At 53.0% G+C, this 22015-nt stretch overlaps 1 protein-coding gene across 1 annotated transcript; it reads right to left on the bottom strand.

The window, feature by feature from the left end:
• Window positions 1-3281: 3281 nt before the first annotated feature.
• On the bottom strand, window positions 3282-21305 carry LOC133348025 (casein kinase I). The gene is made up of 11 exons (XM_061560839.1): window positions 21106-21305; window positions 20186-20273; window positions 14109-14219; window positions 12292-12440; window positions 11612-11840; window positions 11109-11279; window positions 9100-9248; window positions 7971-8136; window positions 7108-7247; window positions 6187-6252; window positions 3282-5179 (listed from the first exon to the last, which is right to left on the bottom strand). Exons 2-10 carry the CDS (start codon window positions 20259-20261, stop codon window positions 6220-6222), a joined length of 1224 nt encoding a protein of 407 aa, XP_061416823.1. The 5' UTR covers window positions 20262-20273; window positions 21106-21305; the 3' UTR covers window positions 3282-5179; window positions 6187-6219.
• Window positions 21306-22015: the final 710 nt, after the last annotated feature.

The raw sequence follows: 22015 nt of genomic DNA, 5'->3' as shown, positions 1-22015 counted from the left end.
GCACCAATGGAGTGTGTGGCATCGCGCGGTTTATACGGAGTGCTCGTGCCGTCAACGTCTGGTGACTAAGCAGCATTTGGTCCTGGTCAAGCCTGGCTCTGATCATGAAATCAATTAATACAAAAATAAATAAATACACCCCCCCCCCAACACACTCGTCAAGACCACTGCTTGGTCTTCAAAGAAAAAAACGAAAAATGGCATTCATGAAAAATAAGACGAGGTTTGTACCCTTTGTGGCAAATAAAACTGGAGGTGTTGAGGTGTTTGAACACCAAGTCCGCACACCTTTTGCAAGTCATCATGTCTGCATTGACCACACGTACTTTGTGGCAAAACGTGCAAACAGGCGTGCTCTGATAAATGCACAATGTCTGCATTGTTCTTTGACACTGATTGGCCTACACCAGAGACAGCCCCAGTGCTACACCAGAACACGCCAAAGGGCGAACAGCGCAACGGCAGTGCAAGTCCCAGAGCACTTACAGCTCGGGGCGACCACTTGTATCCACGGGACCTTTTTGCCAGTACCAGAAATTGTGAAAAATAAGAATAGGTTTAAACACCTATTTCCCTATTCTTTGGTTCTTTCGGTAAAGTCACGTATAAAGATAAAATAATAAATTAAATAATAGCATACGACGTTTCGATTGCAACACAAGCAATCATCATCAGGTATAATGAAATAGCAATATAACATCTAACCAGAAAACTATAGACAGACATATAAGCAAACAGATATCACCAAGATACATAGAGCAACACAGGTACAGAGAGGGGGGATCGTCTCTGTGGGGTGGCCTTAAATAGACAGAGGGGGGCGGAGGCAGAGAGGGTAACCCCCACATTTTTTATACTGGCAAAAAAAGGTCCCATAGATAAAACACACTTATAGTTGACGTTTCGGACAATGGCCCTTCTTAAAAACAAATGACTGCCGATGAAGACCCAGAGGGTCGAAACCGGCCCAGCGTGGTGCTTGCGTAATCAAACGCTGCCTGCTGCTTCGTGACAATGTTTGGAAAGGCGTCACCAAACTGGTAAACACATCAAACGCATGTTGTCTTCGTCTTCTTGGTTCTTTCGGTAAAGTCACGTAGAATGGAAATAATACAATAATAAAAATAAAATAATAACATTATTTAAAACATAAAAAAAATATTTTCTTATTTTCTTATTTTTTTATTTCCATTCTACGTGACTTTACCGAAAGAACCAAGAAGATTAATCCCTGCAGTCACGAAAGCTTTAAATCGAAAGCATGTTGTGTTGTTTGTGTTTAGAGACGCAGAATGGAGTTGGGGGAGGAGGGGTGACCCAGTGACCCCCGTGAGTTATCTCTCAATTAGGGGGACCCCTCTCTGTGCGTCCAGCGGTTGGATACTGGGGGCTGGTCCTGGGCCTCGCGCCAAGATCCGTGGTGTCAGAGTGACCTCTAGCGGCCAGAGCGGTAGTATGACGAACGCGTAACACCCAACACGATTCGTGAATTTAAACCATCCTCCTCCCCACCTCTTCCCAAACACGACGGCCCGTGTCTTCACCAACCATCTTCACCCTGCGCATCTCGAGCGACGTAGTGTCTGTCGTCAGTTTGTTTTTGGCCGAACCAATAATCGCATGGGGAAAATAAATCGGTGAAAAAAAAACGGTCTCGAGCAATAAGCGTACAATGATTACCTTTCTTGCCAGGTAAGGACTACTGAGCTAGTTCATTCTCTCAGATGTGATCTGACCACAAACGATAACTCGACGAAGTGGCTTGTCGTGTGGAAATTGATAGCAGCCACATACGCACGTTTCTAAATGTGCTGGGAAAAAAACCGGAGGTCTCGGAGAAAAGTCCACGCGACCACGGGGAGAGACACCACAAACTCAAAATAAACCGGTGTCAGGGTCGGGATCCTATTCACGTCCTCTTGTAAACCAGGCGAGGTAGTTAACGTCTCGCCACGTGTTCGTCCGTCCCTCCAGCCAGCCAGCAAATCTTTTTTTATTATTCTGAGAGCATTACACGAAGGGAACTACCACGGAATCTCTATTTATACCGGAGAAATCCGATGCGCAATGAAGCTCTTTTTCGGACGTTGAAACAACGGTGCAAGTTTCTGGCGCAGTGACGCTGTGTGCTGACGTCATGCATCCTCCCCTTGCGCCCCCCCCCCAGTGACCCCCCACCAGATTGAGATGTCTTGCGAGGCCAGCATATCACGGTTTGGTTCCGGCTTGTCAAAAGCCAGTGGGAAAAGAATACCACCCGTGCCACGAATGGGCCCGCGCTGGTTCGGCTCGGATGTGCCAGTGGGAAAGGGGCCACGACGTTCCACTACAGAGAAGTGCACATTGGTCAAGAGTCCAGCATCTTTCAACTATTTATTTTATTTTACCAGGTAACGCCCACTGAGCTATGTAGCTCTTTTTCAGAAGCGACCTGGCCACAAATGATAGCTCAAGTGGCTTATCACGTGGAAATGTATAGCAGCCAAATGTTTCTTAATGTGGCGGGGGAAAAAACCGGGAGGACCCGAAGAAAAATCCACGCGACCACGGGGAGAGACACGCAAACTCCAAATATGCAGCAGGCGTCAGGGTAGGACTCGACCCCATGGCCTCCTGTATACCAGTCGAGGTAGTTAACATCTCGTCACCAAAGCACCCTTCTTACGCCACCGAAATCCAGCATCCAATGAACACGCGGGATGGATAAGCAATACCATCGTAGTGAGCACAGTACACACAACACACCAGCGTACACACACGTGCCACAGGTGGACACACCTCAACGCCACGGTATAGACGACAGGGAATAGCGCAGAACACGCAAGCACACGCAAAACCAATGTGTATGCTTCGGAGCCGTCCATAAATGACGTCACGCGATTTTGAAGATTTTTGACCCCCCCCCCCCTCGTCACACGGCGTCACAAGTCAGACCCCCCTCAAATATGACGTCACAAAGCTCTGCCCCCCCCCCCAAATAAAACATGCTTCAAATCGCTTTAAACTATTGTCATTGTAGGAGAAAATATTTATTAAAACGTCTATTTGATTAAGTAGAACGTGTTGTCTATATTTAAAGTTGCGCATTTTGATGTGACGTCACATTTCTCAACCCCCCCCCTCCTCGTCACACATCGTCACAAATGTCTGACCCCCCCCCCCCCAGGTGCGTGACGTAATTTATGGACGGCCCTTTACCACTGTACGTGACATAACACCCGATTAGCACGGTTGGCTACTACGTACGGCGCGAAAGTTCAACACACACAACATGCCAGACATATGTGCAGTCCTTTTTATTTACAAGTATTGCGTACACAAATACATTTCAATTACAAATAGTAAATAATAATAATGACATTACACAAAATGTTACTAAAAGTGGCTGTACATGCAACAATCAAAAAACGGAGGCTGCAAAAGCAGTGAAAGGGTGGAGGAGGGGGTTCTGATTTGGGTCGCAGTGAACTGTACACGATGGAGAGTTGGGGGAGGTGGTGTGCACCGGTAAGGGGGGCAGGGGGGGGCAGCGGGGGGCAGCACGTGTTGACTCGGCGATTGCAAATGCGCGACTGCCTCTCGAAGGTCACGTGACTCCGACACGTTACCCGCGCGGCTCCCCCCCCCCCCCCCGCCATGCCTCACGGTTCAGAATCAAGAATCTTTATTTCGACCGGAGGAATCCGATGCGTTACCAAGCTTCTTTTCACAGATGTCCGGATACGGGGGGACGGGGGCTCCCAGCGGATCTGCTAACATGAAGCAAGGATGGGGTGGCGGATGGGGTGTGGGGGGGGGTCTGTTCACAGCTGTGGGAGTAAAAACGGGGCTGGAGCGAGGGTAATTTATTAAATAAGTTACGTAAATAAAAACAAATAAAACGGCGAGCCATTTGGACTAGTGCGGAACACAGCTACTAACGGACAGACGTGACGACTTTGAAGGGAAACACGAGCAGGGGAGGAGGGTCGGGAGGGGAAGTAAAACAAACGAGGGCAGCATCGCACGGGGCAGCAGGCAGAGCACGAGGGCAGAGCTGGGAGGCAGAAGGAGCGATCGGAGGGGCAGGGATCAGAGGGGCAGGGGGGAGGAATCGATGGGGCAGGGGGCAGGGATTAGATAGGGGGGAGTGATCAGAGGGGCAGGGATTATAGGGATGGGGGGAGTGATCAGAGGGACAGGGAGCAGGGGTTATAGGGATAGGGGTGAGTGATCAGAAGGGCAGGGTAAGTGATCAGAAGGGCAGGGGGAGTGATTAGAGGGGCAGGAGGAGTGATCAGAAGGGCAGGGGGAGTGATCAGAAGGGCAGGGGGGAGGGGTCAGAGGGGCAAAGGTGAGTGATCAGAAGGGCAGGGGGAGTGATCGGAGGGATAGGGGTGAGTGATCAGAAGGGCAGGGTAAGTGATCAGAAGGGCAGGGGGAGTGATTAGAGGGGCAGGAGGAGTGATCAGAAGGGCAGGGGGAGTGATCAGATGGGCAGGGGAGAGTGATCTGAGGGGAGGGGGCATGATAGAGCGGTGGGTGCACTCCCTGGTTACATTTATAAAAACCATCAGAGCACAGGGGTTTTATTCATAATCAATTGTCACGTGATGTAACTAACGCTTGTCCCCTCGTCACAACGATAACCAAGTCTACTTGGGCTACATGAAAAACCACCGCCTTGGACTACAGCTACACCACACGACAGCTACGGCTTCGCCACTATAGTGGGTCCTCTTGAACACAGCGATTTGGAAAGTCATAATAAAAAAGAAAGAAAGCTATTTACACTGCATAGAAAGCACTGCAGGTCTAGAGCACTACTGTGACTGCTGGAGAAGCATCGTACAGACAGAAGGAGCTGCAGAGGCTCGCACCCTGCTCGACGTGGCAGCCTACGCCACTGGGGGCTCTGCACGGCCTCACTCTCAACACCAGACGGGAAAACAAAACGGCGTAATACACCTGTGAAGGACATACACACGATCACTAAGCACCCTCCGCTTGGATACTCCAACGTACGCCGCCACAACGCCAAACAGGCCCGCCCCAATCCGCTGTTGGTCTCGGTCCACTCCCCGAGGGGCGAGGAGGAGGAGGAGGTGGGGCTGACGCCTCGTCATCACGTGCGTGCGCAGAGGTTCAGGGGGCCCGGTCACCTCTTCAGGCCTTGGCCCCGATAGAGCGCGGGACCAAACTGTGAAGCGCACACACGAGCACGCATGCACACGCACGCACACGCACGCACACACACGCACGCACACGCACGCACACGCACGCACACACACGCACACACACGCACACACACGCACACACATGCACGCGCGCACGCACACGCGCGCACGCACACGCGCGCACGCACACGCACGCACACACACGCGCACACACGCACGCGCACGCACACGCGCGCACGCACACGCGCGCACGCACACGCGCGCACACCCGCACACGCACGCACACACACACACACACACGCACACACACGCGCACGCACACGCACGCACACACACGCACGCACACGCACGCACGCACACGCACGCACACACACGCGCGCACGCACACGCGCGCACACCCGCACACACGCGCGCACACGCACACACACACGCACGCACACACACGCACGCACACACACGCACGCACACACACGCACGCACGCACACACACACGCGCGCACACGCAAGCAGGCGAGGCACGTAACACGGGTAATGTTTAACGTTTGTCGAGTCTAACCGGGTTCAGTAATCGCTCTGCTATCGCCACTATCGTGGTTAGTCAGCGTCCGCGTAAACTTCACTCAGATTCCCTCCTCCCGTGCTGAAAACTCGGTCTACAAGGCAGTCTCGTCTCATCTGTCACGCTCAACCACCATTGGAACACTGCAGATCACAAGACTTCTGTGCAAATCAGCACATTCGTTAGCTTGGTTAAAGTACTTTTAAAAAATCCGTAACAAAATAAAAAAGTTTGGGAAAAAATTACGCCGAGTTAAGCTAAACATTTATAGTTTGGTAATGCAGGTTCGGGCCCGTCACTCCGGTTAAACGAAGCAACACTAGGCAACACAGGAGCATGTTGACAACATGATGCGTGGTATGAGGATAGAGGCAGGAGATGTATGGTACAGGGAGAGAGGGGATGTGTGGTACAGGGAGAGAGGGGATGTGTGGTACGCTGTATAGAGGCGATCCGTTTCGCATGACTCACCACGCTCAAAACGACCAGTAGTGGGAGGAAGGCCTACTTGCCGTGGTGGTCAAAGGGAATGCTCGTCTGTGGCGAGAGCACGGAGACACGGGGAGGAGTCGCGCGTGAGAGGGCGTTTAACCGAGGCCTTCACACTCACACGGCAACCAACGTGGCCGGAAGCACAGGGACATCAGCGGTGGACAGCGTGCTTACCGTGTTCGAGGGTGCGGGCACGCGAATGTGAGTAAACGCGAGTGTGAGTGAACGCAAGCACGTGTGAACGCGAGTGTGAGTGAACGTGAGCGCCAGTGCCAGTTGACGCGAGTTTGAGTGACCGCGAGTGAACGTCAGTGTGAATTAATGTGAGTGAATGCGAGCGCGAGCAAATATGCGGGTTTGCGTGACATAACGTGGGAGTGAACTTCGCTCATTTACCCAGGACATCCTTATTGAGTCCAAAAGACTCAAGAGTGGCCTGCCAGATTTTCACAGGAGTAGCAGTAGTAGTCGGGGATGACGACTGCTCTGCATTTTAAGCAACTTGCGGGCAACCTTGTCAAACACAGGCAACGGCGCCTGCACAAAACTGGCCTCCGGTACGGGCCGTCAGCTGCAACAGCGCGTACCGTACGGTCATCGCACCCTCGCAGTACTCACCAATGACATAACGACGTTGAGTCGCGAGTGAACACGTCGAGCATACGTGTCCAAGCTGGTGTGCGAGCGAGTGAATGACGTTGCGAGCGGACGAGGTTGCGAGCGGACGACGTTCCAAGTGGACGACATTGCGAGTGAATGTACGAGTGGACAACATTGTGAGTGGACAACGTTGCAAGTGGACGGGAGTGAACGTTGCGAGTGAACGTACGTGTGGACAACGCTGCGAGTGAATGTACGAGGGCACAACGTCGCGAGCGAACACGAGCGTGGCCTCCCCACCTGTGAGGTGGACATGCGCGTCATCTCGGGCCGAGCGGTGAGGTCGGACGAGGATACGTTGGCAGGGGCCCCACGGTGAAGCCTCATGCACACGCGGCGCTCGCGCTCCGTCCGCGATAGCGGCCGCGGGGATGTGTTCGCTACGGGGGGGGGGGTGGGGGGGGACGCATAGCACCGATTTTACGATGTCACGGGACAACCCGACGCATGGCGGCGACGGCAAACGAGATCGTGCGGCGTCCGTACCGTGAGAAATTATACCGCGGCAAACTGGCTCTCTACACACCGCCACCTTAGCCAAGTCACCACGCACGCATTCACCACCCCCCCACCACAGTCAGAATCAAAATCCGATGAGCTATGAAGCTCTTTTCACAGATGTCCAGTTGTCACCACCCGTTCCTCACATTCACTCAACACGCACGCATTCACCACCTACTTGCCGACTCACGATCGATTTGACTCGCCTGACTCCATTTACAGATACTCCCCTACCCACTCAACACACTCATCACTCCCAATCAGCCACGTGTCACCATGTCCGTGTCCAAATGCCATTATCTACAAGTGCCATTGTGTGCAAATGGCCCCATGTCCCCATATATCTGTGTCCGTGTCCCCGGGTCTCTATGTTTCCATATTTCAATGTCCCCATGTGTCCCTATTTTGTCCATGTACCTATGCGCCAACACCATCGTGTTCACATTCCCCCTCCCACATATCTGTGTCTCCATGTCTCCCGTGTCCCCGTGCCTCCCTCGTAACCACGGTGGCCCCCCCGTGCACCTCGTGACCCCCCGACCCCCGTGTGTCCATGCCACCCGTGCTCCTCGCCGTGCTCCCCCCCGTGGCCCCTCACGCACTCGTCTGTGGCCCCGGCGACACGGGCGTCACGGCGTCCTGGGTGCTGCGGCCACGCGGGCCGGGCGCGCTGGGCGCCGCCCTCGCGGGCACCGCGCGCTGCATGCGCTCCTCGCGCTCCCGCTCACGGCGCTCGCGCTCCGCCTCCTCGTGGCTGCGGCCCCCACCCTGCAGCAGCACAGCGGAGACGGTAACGCAGGCTTCTCACACGAACTTGACTCACACCCGGGTGCGCAGACAGTTCCACTACCCGTTCCACACCCGTTCCACACCCATTCCACACCCGTTCCCGCACCCGTTCCACACCCGTTCCACACCCGTTCCACACCCGTTCCACACCCGTTCCACACTGGTTCTGCACTCGTTCCACACTCGTTCCACACCCGTTCCACACCCGTTCCACACTGGTTCAACACTGTTTAGAAATCATTTCCACTAATTTCCCACAAATTACTGTTTTACTGTTGGAACTTCACCATTAAATGTAAAAAATGTTGCGCATAAACAACGAACATTATTAAACCACAATAGATATAAATCATTAAAAAAATGTAATACAAGAACACATTACACACAAAGTGCTTGCCACAAATGAACCACAATACCTTGCTGATCTCGTCAAGGAACATAAACCATCCCGCAAACTCTGGTCATCCTCGCAGCGGCTTTTGAGAAAACCATCGAACACAGACGGGCACCGCATCTCGTGCTTTCAGGTGTGCTTCTATGGCTGTCTAGAACGCTCTTCCTTCCGATATTAGAAAGCCACTGCAGCCGTGCACTTTCAAATCATCTCGATTGAAAACGAATTTCTTGAGAACTGCTCTTTGTGTTTTAGTTTTGTTGTCCTTCCCCCGCACCTCCGATTAGCAATGTTGGCTACGTACGGTGGCGAAAGAAGATCAACATACAGAGTGGCACCGTAGTCCACATGCTAACAAAAGTGAAATCACCCAATGCCACGTACTTGGGCAAAGTGATGTTATTGAGCGTCTAAAGTACAAGGAGGCGTCTGCTCGCCGGCGAGCGAGTGACTGGAGGAACCAATCGGTGAGCGCCGTCTCGTCAACCACTGCGGTGCGCGCTGCGGCGCAGCCGGGTTGAGACGCGCGCAACCGTGCGTGCACTCACAAACTTGAGCATGTTCCAGTCGAACACGTAGTCGTAGGAGAAGCCCTGCCGGTGGAAGAGGTTGCGGAAGAGCTGCCGCAGGTACGAGTAGTCGGGCTTGTCGTCGAATCGCAGCGAGCGGCAGAAGTTGAGGTACGTCGCAAACTCGGCTGCGGGGACGGCGGGGGGCAGGTGGGCATGGGGCGGCACAGTCACACGCAGCTCAACGCGGGAGCAGGGGGGGGATGGCACACAGTCACACGCAGCTCGACGAGGGAGCAGGGGGGGGGGATGGCACACAGTCACACGCAGCTCAACGCGGGAGCAGGGGGGGGATGGCACACAGTCACACGCAGCTCAACGCGGGAGCAGGGGGGGGATGGCACACAGTCACACGCAGCTCGACGCGGGAGCAGGGGGGGGACGGCACACAGTCACACGCAGCTCGACGCGGGAGCAGGGGGGGGAAGGCACACAGTCACACGCAGCTCGACGCGGGAGCAGGGGGGGGAAGGCACACAGTCACACGTAGCTCGACGCGGGAGCAGGGGGGGGACGGCACACAGTCACACGCAGCTCGACGCGGGAGCAGGGGGGGGGGGACGGCACACAGTCACACGCAGCTCGACGCGGGAGCAGGGGGGGGAAGGCACACAGTCACACGCAGCTCGACGCGGGAGCAGGGGGGGGGATGGCACACAGTCACACGCAGCTCAACGCGGGAGCAGGGGGGGGATGGCACACAGTCACACGCAGCTCGACGCGGGAGCAGGGGGGGGGACGGCACACAGTCACACGCAGCTCGACGCGGGAGCAGGGGGGGGGAATGGCACACAGTCACACGCAGCTCGACGCGGGAGCAGGGGGGGGAAGGCACACAGTCACACGCAGCTCGACGCGGGAGCAGGGGGGGGGACAGCACACAGTCACACGCAGCTCGATGCGGGAGCAGGGGGGGGGATGGCACACAGTCACACGCAGCCCGACGCGGGAGCAGGGGGGGGAAGGCACACAGTCACACGCAGCTCGACGCGGGAGCAGGGGGGGGCGGAACACAGTCACGCAGCTCCGCGTGCAGGAGTGGAGGGGGGGCAACCGTGGCGCAACTAGGGCTAGGGTAACACGAGGTGTGTAACGATGCATCACAGCTTCATCGGGTAAGCGTCAATTCTCATGGTCACAATACGCGCATCGGGCTGTTTAATGGATTTAGTTATTTACATCTGCCGCCAATACGGATTTCGCATTCGCCACGTTGCAATATTGTAATTGATTCTGTTTTGAATAATGACCAATCATTGAATGAATAATTGTCACATGCCTATTGTCCACTATCTTTTATCATTGGGTTTAATCTTTCACAGGTCTAATTCACGAAATGTTTGAACTTAATTACTTTGATAAATTTCGATTTAAAGCTTTCGTGACTGCAGGGATTCATCTTCTTGGTTTGTTTCGGTAAAGTCACGTAGAAGGGAAGTAATAAAATAATAAAAATGTTTTCTTTTTATTATTTTATTACTTCCCTTCTACTTTGATAAAAGCAAAGGTCAAGGCTCAACAGGTATACTGAGATTTGGAGGTATCTGTTAGACACACAACTGGACAACAGAGCAGTGTGTGTATCGATGATAGCTTTTGAAGTCCTTTTATATTTTAAAGTTCTGCTGGATGGCTAGAACGCGCGGGCAAGTGCACGGTGGTGACATCACGCTCCCCCCACCAACCACCCTCCACCCTGGGCCGTGTATCCAATTCACATGCGTGGGCAATGTTGGTCTAATTTAAAACAAAGAACAGTCAACCCCTCCGCTTTCAACCATGAGAAAGATCAAACGTAGCGGTGTTTACATCTGCATGTAAACCGCGCATGTAAAAATGTGCGTTTTAATCGCAGAGGCACTTAGCAAAACACCACCGCCACCACCGGAACCACCGCCACCACCACAACAGCCGCCGCCGTCGCAACAGCCACAGCCACGGTCAGCACCGTCGCCACCGCGGCGGAACCACGGCAGCGCGTCACTCACAGGGGTATCCCTTGCAGAGCACCTCGATGGGCGTGGACATCTTCTTCTCGCTGATGCGCTCGTACTTTTGGCGCTTGGTGGCCGCCTTGAGGCCCTGCCAGGGCAGCGAGCCCAGGTTGAAGTACATGAGCACGTAGCCCAGGGACTCCAGGTCGTCCCGCCGGCTCTGCTCTGTGGCGCAAAAGGGAAGGGCCCTCACCTGAGGATGGCTACTTGTGTTGTGGCCGAAACGTCGTGAGAATTGTATTATCTTTTATTTTTATTATTTCCCTTCTACGTGACTTTACCGAAAGATCCAAAAATATGAATCCCTGCAGTCACGAAAGCTTTAAATCGAAATGTTGATGGCTGATGGAGGTGGAGTGTCGTACCTGTGACGATGTGAGTGTTGATGTATGATGTCGTTGTTGTACCTATGACCAGTTGAGTGTTGATGGAAACTGGAGGGGTAGCGTTGTACCTATGACCAGGTGAGTGTTGACAGATGGATGTCGATGCCGTACCTATGCCGAGGTGGGTGTTGATGGAGGCGTAGCGCGCCGTGCCCGTCAGGTTCTTGTTCTCGCGGTAGGGAATGTGCTGGTGCGTGCGCGCGTCGCGGTACTTCTTGGCCAGGCCGAAGTCGATGATGTAAACGAGGTTCCCCTTCTTGCCCAGCCCCATGAGGAAGTTGTCGGGTTTGATGTCGCGGTGGATGAAGTTCTTCGAGTGGATGTACTCGATGCGACTGATCTGCTCGCGCACAGTAACGAATGGAACTTGCTCAGTGTGCGCCAAGGACCGCGACAGCGTCAGGGAGGGGGCAACGGGCCCCAGTGGATGCGGTGGACACGGTGAGGGGTTTGGACGGAGATGTTAACTCCCTCGCCTGGTATGCAGGCAGTTGTGGGTTCGATCCCTACCCTGACGCCTGTATATTTCGAGTTTGCGTGTTTCTCTCCCCGTGGTCGCGTGGATGTTGCCTCTCGGTCCTCTGGGTTTTTCCCTCCACATTTAGAATCAACGTCCGTTCAGAGTATTTGGTGGCTGCTATAAATGTCCCACGTAATAATAAGCCGCTTCGTGATAGCCTGGTCGCTTCTGAAAAAGAGCTACACATATCTCAGTGGGCCTTACGTCGTCAAAAACAAGTCTAGTTTAGTTTTAACGGTGGGGAGCCCCTGTGAGTGAGAGAGGCACCCACCATCTGGTCGGCGAGCAGCAGCACAGTCTTGAGGCTGAACTTGCGGGAGCAGAAGTTGAAGAGGTCCTCCAGGCTGGGCCCCAGCAGCTCCATCACCATCACGTTGTAGTCGCCCTCCGCACCGCACCACTTGATAGTGGGGATTCCCACTGTGACACACACACACACAAAGTCAACGACACCCTGTTTTTAGTCTTCAAGACTGTTGGAGAACATGCTGTTAGCGAGCACCCATTAAGGCCAGAATGGTATGACCAAAATCACACATCACAACCGGGGCGCTTTTTTCTCCCAAGAGCAGATGTTTACACACCACATTGGGTACTCATTTGAGGCCGAGTTGGTTTTAGGGATGTGTCCGAACCGATGCTGGACCACTTGTAACTGATGTCAACCGTGGCTAGAAATGAAACCACGTCGCCAGGTTCACAGTGCAGTGCATCAACCACTGCACCACGATTCCAGCGCGTACACAAATAAAAAATATGCCCAGTAAAGCCTCAACACCTATGGAGGCTGGAACGGCACACAAAGGAGGTGGGTGGCCATCACCACACCTGGTCGCTTTTTTCTCCCGAGTGGTGATGTTTACACACCACAGCAGGTACTCAATTTAGGCCGAGTTGACCTAGGGGAAGCCCAGGACCGGTCAGTAAAATCGTCACTGATGTTGGCCGTGAGCGGTAATCGAACTTGGGCCACCGGTCTCATAGCGCAGCGTGCTAACCACTACGCCACTGGTCCCCCACGAGCACACGCACACACAAGCACAAGCGCGCACGCACGCACACACACACACACAAAGACACGGACGCAACGGATAGACAGGCAGTGCAAGCTCGTGGGCGACCAGTGTCGGGTTCAGTTGACCGGTGCAACACGCATGACCCGTGCGTTGGTAAGTTACACGTTCCTCCTGTGTGTGCTACACAGGGCAGGAGGGCCTAGGTATCGAGTTGGGGCCTTGCGTTGGTAAGTGCACGATCCTCCTGTGTGCTGCATAGAGCAAGACGCCCTGCGCTGCTGATGCGAGGCAGGGAGGCAGCCGCACAGCTGCGAGGATTGACGGGAGTTTGAAAAGGAGCCCAGCCTCAAATGCCATCAGCCCCCGCAGTGACGGGGTAGGTAGGGGGGTAGGGGGGTTGGGGGGATAGGGGGTGAGGGGTGGGGTGGGTGGGGTGGGTGGTCTGAAGGAGGCAGAGCACCCCCCTCCCTTATTGAATTCTTACTCAACATTTGTTAAAAACAACGGTGTTGTGTCCCAGTTGCGTTTTAGTATTCCTACAGCCTGTCAGCAACAAGGTCACGCTGCAGCGCAGGATGTCATAATCCAATCCGCGGCACCGAGGCCTTTTGTGTTAAAGCGCGACTGCCAGGTGGAGATTCCTGTCGCGTTGCCCAACAGAGACCACTGGGGACGGATGCAGAGTGGATGGGTGTGGAGGGGGTGGAGAGTAGTGGGGTGGTGATGGGAGGGGAGCGGAGGAGAGTGGAGCGGTGCAAGGGTTGTGGGCAGATGCGAGGGTGTGGGTAGCATAGTGCAACGGTTAGCGCGCTGCGCTATGAACCCGGAAAAGTCAACACCAGTGACGATTATCTGAATTGGTCCTGGGCCTCCCCTAGGTTGCCTCGGCCTCAAACGAATACCTGGTGCGATTTGCAAACATCACCATTGGGGAGTGAAAGGCAGTTCGGTGTGGTGCTGGCCACCAACCCCTTCGTGTGCCATGCCGGTTTTCAAAGGTGCTCGCTAACAGCACTCGCCCCAACAGTATATTAAGGCTACACGGGGATATTCGTCTTTGTGGGTGGTGTACCTCCACCCTGCATCATCTTGTAGAACTTGCTCTCGATGTGCAGCTGCGGGTGCTTGGTTTTCACGCACTCCAGCTTGATGGCCACCTCCTCCCCCGTGGCGATGTTGGTCCCTGCGAACAAGGAGGAGAGGAGACCAGCCCGCGCGCCAGTTACCGGCGAGCGTCCGCACACGCCACCCGCCAGGCACGCAGCAAAAGCGTGCGGCCAGTGACAGACCGGTCCACTGGCCCTCAGAATCGGCCCAGACATTTGTAAACACAACGGGGCTCAAATTCGGGCTATGGACAAATGTTTTTTTATTGGGTTGTGCGACAAACTGTGGACTCGTAGCTAGATGTGGGATGTGACGACGTATTAGCGTGATTTTGCCGTGCGATCTCATTAGCTGATTGGGGCTGGCCCAAAAAACAAATGGGCCGGTGAGGAAGAATATTTGTAGCTGCCAAATATGGGATTTAATGCCAACTGAGAGCATAAATAAGTAATGAAGCGTACACATTAGAGGTAATAACATATTTTTTTTTTATTCTAATCACATTTGCCATTTCGCCACACAGAGCGGTCCACCGGCCCTCAGAATGGACCAGCCCACCGGGCAGTTGCCCGGACTGCTGCCCTATGGCCAGTCCGAGCGTACACGCGGCCACCGCCGACTCAACACGGGAATGTGGGACACGGCAAACTCCTCCACCCTCTCCACAACCACGCCGGTGCTCGGGGAGACGTGATGGGGTGGAGTGTTCGAACACACAGTGGGAATGACAGTAACCGTTAATCAATAATAATAAATTGTGATTGTTTACCCATTCAGACTCACTCGTTTTTCAGTCGTGTTTTTTTCGCGCTCGGGAGCAATGTTGCTGCTGTGTGCAATCCCAATTGTGTAATTTAACAGGTACAATTTCAGCATTAGCGATGTCATGCGGCCAACACTAGTTACAGCGTATGTAGTTTTATTTTAGCTACGGATAGAAACCGGAGAACCTGGAGGGAACTATAACAGAACCGAGAGAGAACATACAGGCTCCACAATGAAAGGTTCCCCAGTCAGGAGTTGAACCCAAGAACTTATTGCTGTGAGGCACAATTGTCACCAAGCTCCAGGTTCAGTAGGAGAGCCTCCAACCTCATTTTATAGAGTGAGCAGCAATTACCAAGTCATCAACATAAATAAAATATCGTTCATCAGTAGGGAGCCATCCATCAACCTCACCGAGACATCAATCAGCCTCCCACTGTATCTATACCAGATGTAAATTCCTCTGGTAAAGCCATTCATTCTCAAACTACGTGGTGAAGAAATGTTACATAGTGTAGGGGCCAGAGGACATCCCTGTTGTACCCCAAGGTAAAAATAAATGGCTACGACACCCAGAAAATGCAGCTTTGCCCGGGCCTGCCTACCATCATAAAGGTCCTTAATAATCGTGAGTGCTGGTCAGGGACTGCGAGAATATTAAAATGTGATTTTAAAAATGATTTGAAATAAAAGTTAATTTGAATACAACAGGCTGAATTAGAAAATATATTTTTCAAAATAATCTTAATTCAACTAAGATTTAACATGAAGTCGAATATTCAGTACATCCCGAAATACACACCTCAATAGTCACCACACACCCTCAATACCAGTGGCTGGACATGGGTTACAAACATTTGTCTTTATTATTACACAATTACATATGTGTACGAATGAAATTAAAAAAAAAATGTTTTAAGCAGCAATGCAGATATGAGCAGTGGATGAGTTCAGGTTTTTTTTTTAAATCGATTTGCATTTTTTCAAATCAGAATTTCAGATTTTCAGATCACATACGCTACGTACCGGTTAAACCTGAATTTTCTGCTGACAAAAGTGACGTCTCTCAATGGCAAAGCAGCACACCACGTGAGATGGGGAAAACCTTGCACGGGACGTCGGGAATGCGCCGTGACTTGCCCCGACGTCGTCACGTTTCCGGAAAAGGCCCAAAGAATGACGTTTTCCTGATCATCTGAAATTAGTTTTCTCGACGCGATATTTGGATTTTTATCTTTTTGTGCAGGTTATGCCGAAAATCAACAATACATCCCTAGCAGTCACCTAAATTAAACTAAACTGTATTGGCAGTGGTGCACGCAAGCACCATGAACAGAAACCTAACACTTTCATCATGACCAACACTGCCCTAAAAGTAAAATAACACATAACAGGCGACGTTTCGGGGAATGACCCTTGTTCATAGCAGACATTTATTACAATTATTATGATGACAACAAATGAGGGTGACGTTTCTCATCACAGCGTTTCCATAACAACGACACAGGGGATCAGTGAGCTCAGTGCTCCCACAATCCCCGTTCCAGAGTCAATTTACTCCTCGATAGCGAAACCGCCCACAGAGCAAGCAGCTCAGCCCTGAGTGCAACCACACGACCCCAGAGTCCCCGGGTGAGCTGCCCCTACCACCCTAGTCTCATCACCCCCCCACCCACATTGCCACCTGCTCCACACACACACATACACACAGGCCACTACGCATTCACACACACACACACACAAAAGACAAAGATACCCCTTTATAGCCTTGAACAGACTGTTGGAGCAAGTGTTGTTAGCGAGCATTTATGAAGGCTGCAACAGCACACGAGGGGGTGGGTGGGGAAAGCACCATGTTCGCCCCCCTTTGTCTCCCCAGTGGCGATGTTTACACACCACACAAGATACTCATTTGAGGCCGAGTGTGTGGAGGGGCAACACACACGCCACTCAACACAACACACAAACATACAATGACACTGTGATGTGTCATTGTATGTCAATTGTTGTGTCCGTATTCTATGATTTAATCTCTCCGTGTTGATGTTTGGGTCCTCCATTTGCGTCTCTTGTTTGCGTGTCGTTGACGTTGCGTCGGTGCTCTATGCTCGTGGCACTGCGTGTCGATATCTGTGTTCAAGGGTTGCGTCACTGTGTGATGAGGTTGAGTGCACCCCCCCCCCCCCACCGGAGTCCCTGAGTGCAGCCTAAAGAGAAGAGCTCCTGCCTAGCAGCCCTGCCCAATGGCCCCCACCCCACATTGCCGCCTGCTGCTGCTGCTACCGCCGAGAGAGAACGTGGAGGACGGTGGTCTGCTGCAGTGTAGGTCGTTGCCAAAAAGACAAATATCCCCCGTATAGCCTAAGCAGACTATTGGGACAAGTGCTGTGAGCGAGTAGCACCTATGAAGGCCGGCATGGCACACGATAGGGTGAGCGGACAGCACAACGTGCGGCCGCCTTTCTCTCGCTTAGTGGCGATGTTTACACATCGCACCAGGTACTCATTTGAGGCCGAGTCGACCTATGGGAGGCCCAGGATTGGTGCAGATAATTGTCACCGGTGTTGGCCAAACTCGGGTCCCCGGGTTAACCGCTGCACTACGGCGTCTCCCGCGCCACACACACATAGAAAAGTCTCACCACGCCACCCAAGATACTCCAAACACCATCATTACTCCCGTGTAGCATAAGCTGTTGGGGCGAGGGCATATAAACGCCAGCATGGCGCAGGAGGTGGTGTGGGCAGACCTGGCCGAATTTGTCTCCCCCAGTGCTGATATTTACACACCGCACCACGTACTAATGTAAGGCTGAGTAACACCTAGGAGAAGCCTGGAACCAGTTCAGATATTCATCCACTGGTGTTAGCCATGGCCAGGAATAGCACCTAGGACACCTAGTTCGTAGCGCAGAGCACCAACCCCTGCGCTACCACCACTCCTTACGGAGAAGATATTCCACACGCACGCACGGGCCAGACCACACACAAACGTTAGCCACTCCACACACACGCAGTCCACTCACCACGTACTTAAGCATGAGAGAGCGGCAAGGCCCCCCCCCCGCCCGACACACGGAGCAGGATTATAACACAAAGCAATGTAGCGACAGCACCGCCCGACCAGCTGAGCGACCTGCCCTTTACGTAAAGAACAATGGGCTGGGCAGCCCCCACCGCCCGCATGTTTGGGCCACATGAGGGTGGCTGTTGCTCCCGGTGGAGGTCGGCAACTGGTGTCGGCCTCGTGTCCACGCCGTCGTCTGTGTCGTGTCGAAATGCATGTGTGTCGTGCCGATGTGCGTGTGTGTGTCAGCCTCCGTGGATGAGGCTCGTGAAGGACGCTACTGGGCAGTTGGAGGCAGTCGCCCTCAAACAACAACGGAGGGCGGAGGAGCGACGCTCACAACAACGAGCGGACCGCCGGGTGGCTAAAGCACAGCAAGTTGGCACAGTAGGGGTCACAGGTGGTGCATCAGCCAGTCATCTCAGTCAGTCGACCCGTGACACCTGGGTCTGCCCCGTGACCTCCTGCCAGCGGGCGTTCGATACTTCACGTGGCCTCAAGGTGCACATAGCCTGGCACAAGCGTCGTGGTGACGTCACCGCCACTTAGTGGCGAATGGCGGTTGTTGTTGTGTCGCTGCGTTCTACGATGACGATCCATTCTCTAATTTTTGTATTTTACCAGGTAAACACCACTGAGCTATGTAGCTCTTTTTCATAAACGACCTGACAACAAACGACAGCTCAACGAAGTGGCTTATCACGTGAAAAATGACAGCAGCCAAAGACTCTGAACGCATGTTGATTCTAAATGTGGAGAGAAGAACCGGAGGACCCGGAGAAAAATCCACGTGACCAAGGGGAGAGAGAGAGACACGCAAACTCCAAATATACATGCATCAGAGTCGGGATCGAACCCACAACCTCCTCCATTCCAGGCAAGGGAGTTAACATTTTGCTACCGTGGCACCCCCATTACACGTCACTGTGGTGATGTCTGTGTCCTGTTGAATGCGTCACCCCGTGTGATGATAATTTGTCACCATGGTGTGTTGATGTTTGTGTCACCATGGTGTGTTGATGTTTGTGTCACCATGGCGTGTTGATGTTTGTGTCACCATGGTGTGTTGATGTTTGTGTCACCATGGTGTGTTGATGTTTGTGTCACCATGTTGTGTTGATGTTTGTGTCACCATGATGTGTTGATGTTTGTGTCACCATGGCGTGTTGATGTTTGTGTCACCATGGCGTGTTGATGTTTGTGCTCTGTGACTGTATCAGTGCGAAAGAAGTTCAACGTGATAAGCCACTTCTTTGAACTATCATTTGTGGTCAGGTCGCTCCTGAAAAAGAGCTGTATAGCTCAGTGGGCCTTACCTGCTAAAATAAAAAAATAGTTTCTAGTGAAAAATACGTTTTGTTTAATAATGTTCTATCACGGTGTCACTGTGATGATGATGATGGCTGTGTCACTGTGACGAGGATGATGGCTGTGTCACTGTGACGATGATGATGGCTGTGTCACTGTGATGATGATGATGGCTGTGTCACTGTGATGATGATGATGGCTGTGTCACTGTGATGATGATGATGGCTGTGTCACTGTGATGATGATGATGGCTGTGTCACTGTGATGATGATGATGGCTGTGTCACTGTGACGATGATGATGGCTGTGTCACTGTGACGATGATGATGGCTGTGACACTGTGATGATGATGGCTGTGACACTGTGATGATGATGTGATGATGGCTGTGTCACTGTGATGATGATGATGGCTGTGACACTGTGATGATGATGGCTGTGTCACTGTGATGATGATGGCTGTGACACCGTGATGATGATGATGATGGCTGTGTCACTGTGATGATGATGATGATGGCTGTGACACTGTGATGATGATGGCTGTGTCACTGTGATGATGATGGCTGTGTCACTGTGATGATGATGATGGCTGTGTCATTGTGATGATGATGATGGCTGTGTCATTGTGATGATGATGATGGCTGTCACTGTGATGATGATGATGATGATGGCTGTGACACTGTGATGATGATGGCTGTGACACTGTGATGATGATGATGGCTGTATCACTGTGATGATGATGATGGCTGTGACACTGTAATGATGATGATGGCTGTGACACTGTAATGATGATGATGGCTGTGTAACTGTAATGGTGATGATGGCTGTGTCACTGTGATGATGGTGATGGCTGTGACACTGTGATGATGATGGCTGTTGTGATGTCTTCTGTGGTGTGCGTCTCACCCAGGTAGATGTCACCAAAGGAACCGCTTCCGATCTTGCGCCCAAGGCGGTATTTGTTACCGACCCTGAGCTCCATGTCTCTTGTCTCCTACAGCGGAGACACGCGCACGGAGACAACACTGTGATGTGCCAAAAAGAAACGGAGGCAAGTGCACATAAACAGCAGCGAAATAATCACATATAAGCATACATATGACACAGACACACAAAAACACAGACACGCACGCTTAAGTTCCCACGAAAACAGACACACACAGCTTTTTACACCCAGACACACAGCCAAAAAACATATACAGAAACAGACACAAAAACAGACGCAAAGGCATAAAACACACAACTATACGGAACACAATAAAATACACACCCATTAATAGAGAGTAAAATTCACTCATGCAGAAACACACACACACATAAAGACAAGCATAATCACGGAATTACAAAATACACAAACACGCAGAATACACACACAAATATACCACGCAAAAACAAACGTATGAAGCGAGATATACACACACACACACGTCCACACACGCACACAAAGACACACAAAAACACACACGCCTACAAATACACACGAACACAAACACACACACACACCAAGGCACACAAACTCACGTAAACATCGACACAAATACACCCACTGGATATACAAAATTACACACACACAACAAGGCGCTCATCCGCGCAGACTCCATCACACACCGACGACGCTCGCACCGACACACAAACACGCGCTCGCCCTGACACTCAAACGCGACACCCTGACACACTCGCCGACGACACTCGCTGCTGACACGAGCCGTACACTCGCCGACAGTCGCTGCTGCTGCTGCTGTCACAGGGGAGGAAACCGGCTTCGTCTCTCCCCGTCTCCTTCACCGGTGGAGCATCGCGATTTTTTCACCGCAGATTTTCCTCACCTAAGTGCGTCGCGAGGAGGAAATATCCGCGTGGACGTGACCGTGGCACGGCGAGGGGCGTGCTCCGCGCGATCCGGGGCGGCTACTGCGGACGGCGGCGTCGCGATGCCACGGATTGCGCGGGGTCCATGGAGCGGGCGGCCCTCACGACGCCATTATTTACCTCCACTCCTGCGCGTGACGTCACGCGGAAGAACAATGCACGGGCCCGGATGCGGGAGACGTCACCATGGGCGACGGAGAGCCCTCGCGCGCGGGCGACGCGGTGACGTCATCACGTCGACGGCGCGCGCGCGACCCTGTCAATAGTGTTACGACGGAGCTCGCGACGTGGTTACGTCATCACGTAGAGAACGCACGCGACCCCTTGTATAGCGTCACCAGGACGACGGAGCCCGAATTCGCGACGTGGTTACGTCATCACGCCGAGGGCGCGCGCGACCCTATGGGTAGCGTCACCATGACGACGGAGCTCGAGCTCGCGACGTGGTTACGTCATCACGTAGAGAACGCACGCGACCCCTTGTATAGCGTCACCATGACGACGGAGCTCGAGCTCGCGACGTGGTTACGTCATCACGCCGTGGGCGCGCGCGACCCTCTGGATAGCGTCACCATGACGACGGAGCTCGAGCTCGCGACGTGGCTACGTCATCACGCAGAGAACGCGCGCGACCCTATGGGTAGCGTCACCATGACGACGGAGCTAGAGCTCGCGACGTGGTTACGTCATCACGCCGAGGGCGCGCGCGACCCTCTGGATAGCGTCACCTTGACGACGAAGCTCGAGCTCGCGACGTGGTTACGTCATCACGTAGAGAACGAGCGCGACCCAATGGGTAGCGTCACCATGATGACGGAGCTCGAGCTCGCGACGTGGTTACGTCATCACGCAGAGAACGCGCGCGAC

The sequence above is a fragment of the Lethenteron reissneri genome, chromosome 26 (genome assembly GCF_015708825.2).
Source record: "Lethenteron reissneri isolate LAM-NWPU_2019-01 chromosome 26, ASM1570882v1, whole genome shotgun sequence".
NCBI lineage: Eukaryota > Metazoa > Chordata > Hyperoartia > Petromyzontiformes > Petromyzontidae > Lethenteron > Lethenteron reissneri.
This window is presented reverse-complemented; position numbering and strand designations above follow the sequence as displayed.

Excerpts from the sequence above, each read along its gene's own strand:
- LOC133348025 (XM_061560839.1), bottom strand. The coding sequence starts at position 20,261 with ATGGAGCTCAGGGTCGGTAACAAATACCGCCTTGGGCGCAAGATCGGA. Across the intron at positions 14,220-20,185 it reads CTTTGGTGACATCTACCTGG|GGACCAACATCGCCACGGGG; the intron begins GTGAGACGCACA and ends CCTTGTTCGCAG. Across the intron at positions 6,253-7,107 it reads CGCGCATGTCCACCTCACAG|ACGAGCATTCCCTTTGACCA; the intron begins GTGGGGAGGCCA and ends CTCTCGCCACAG.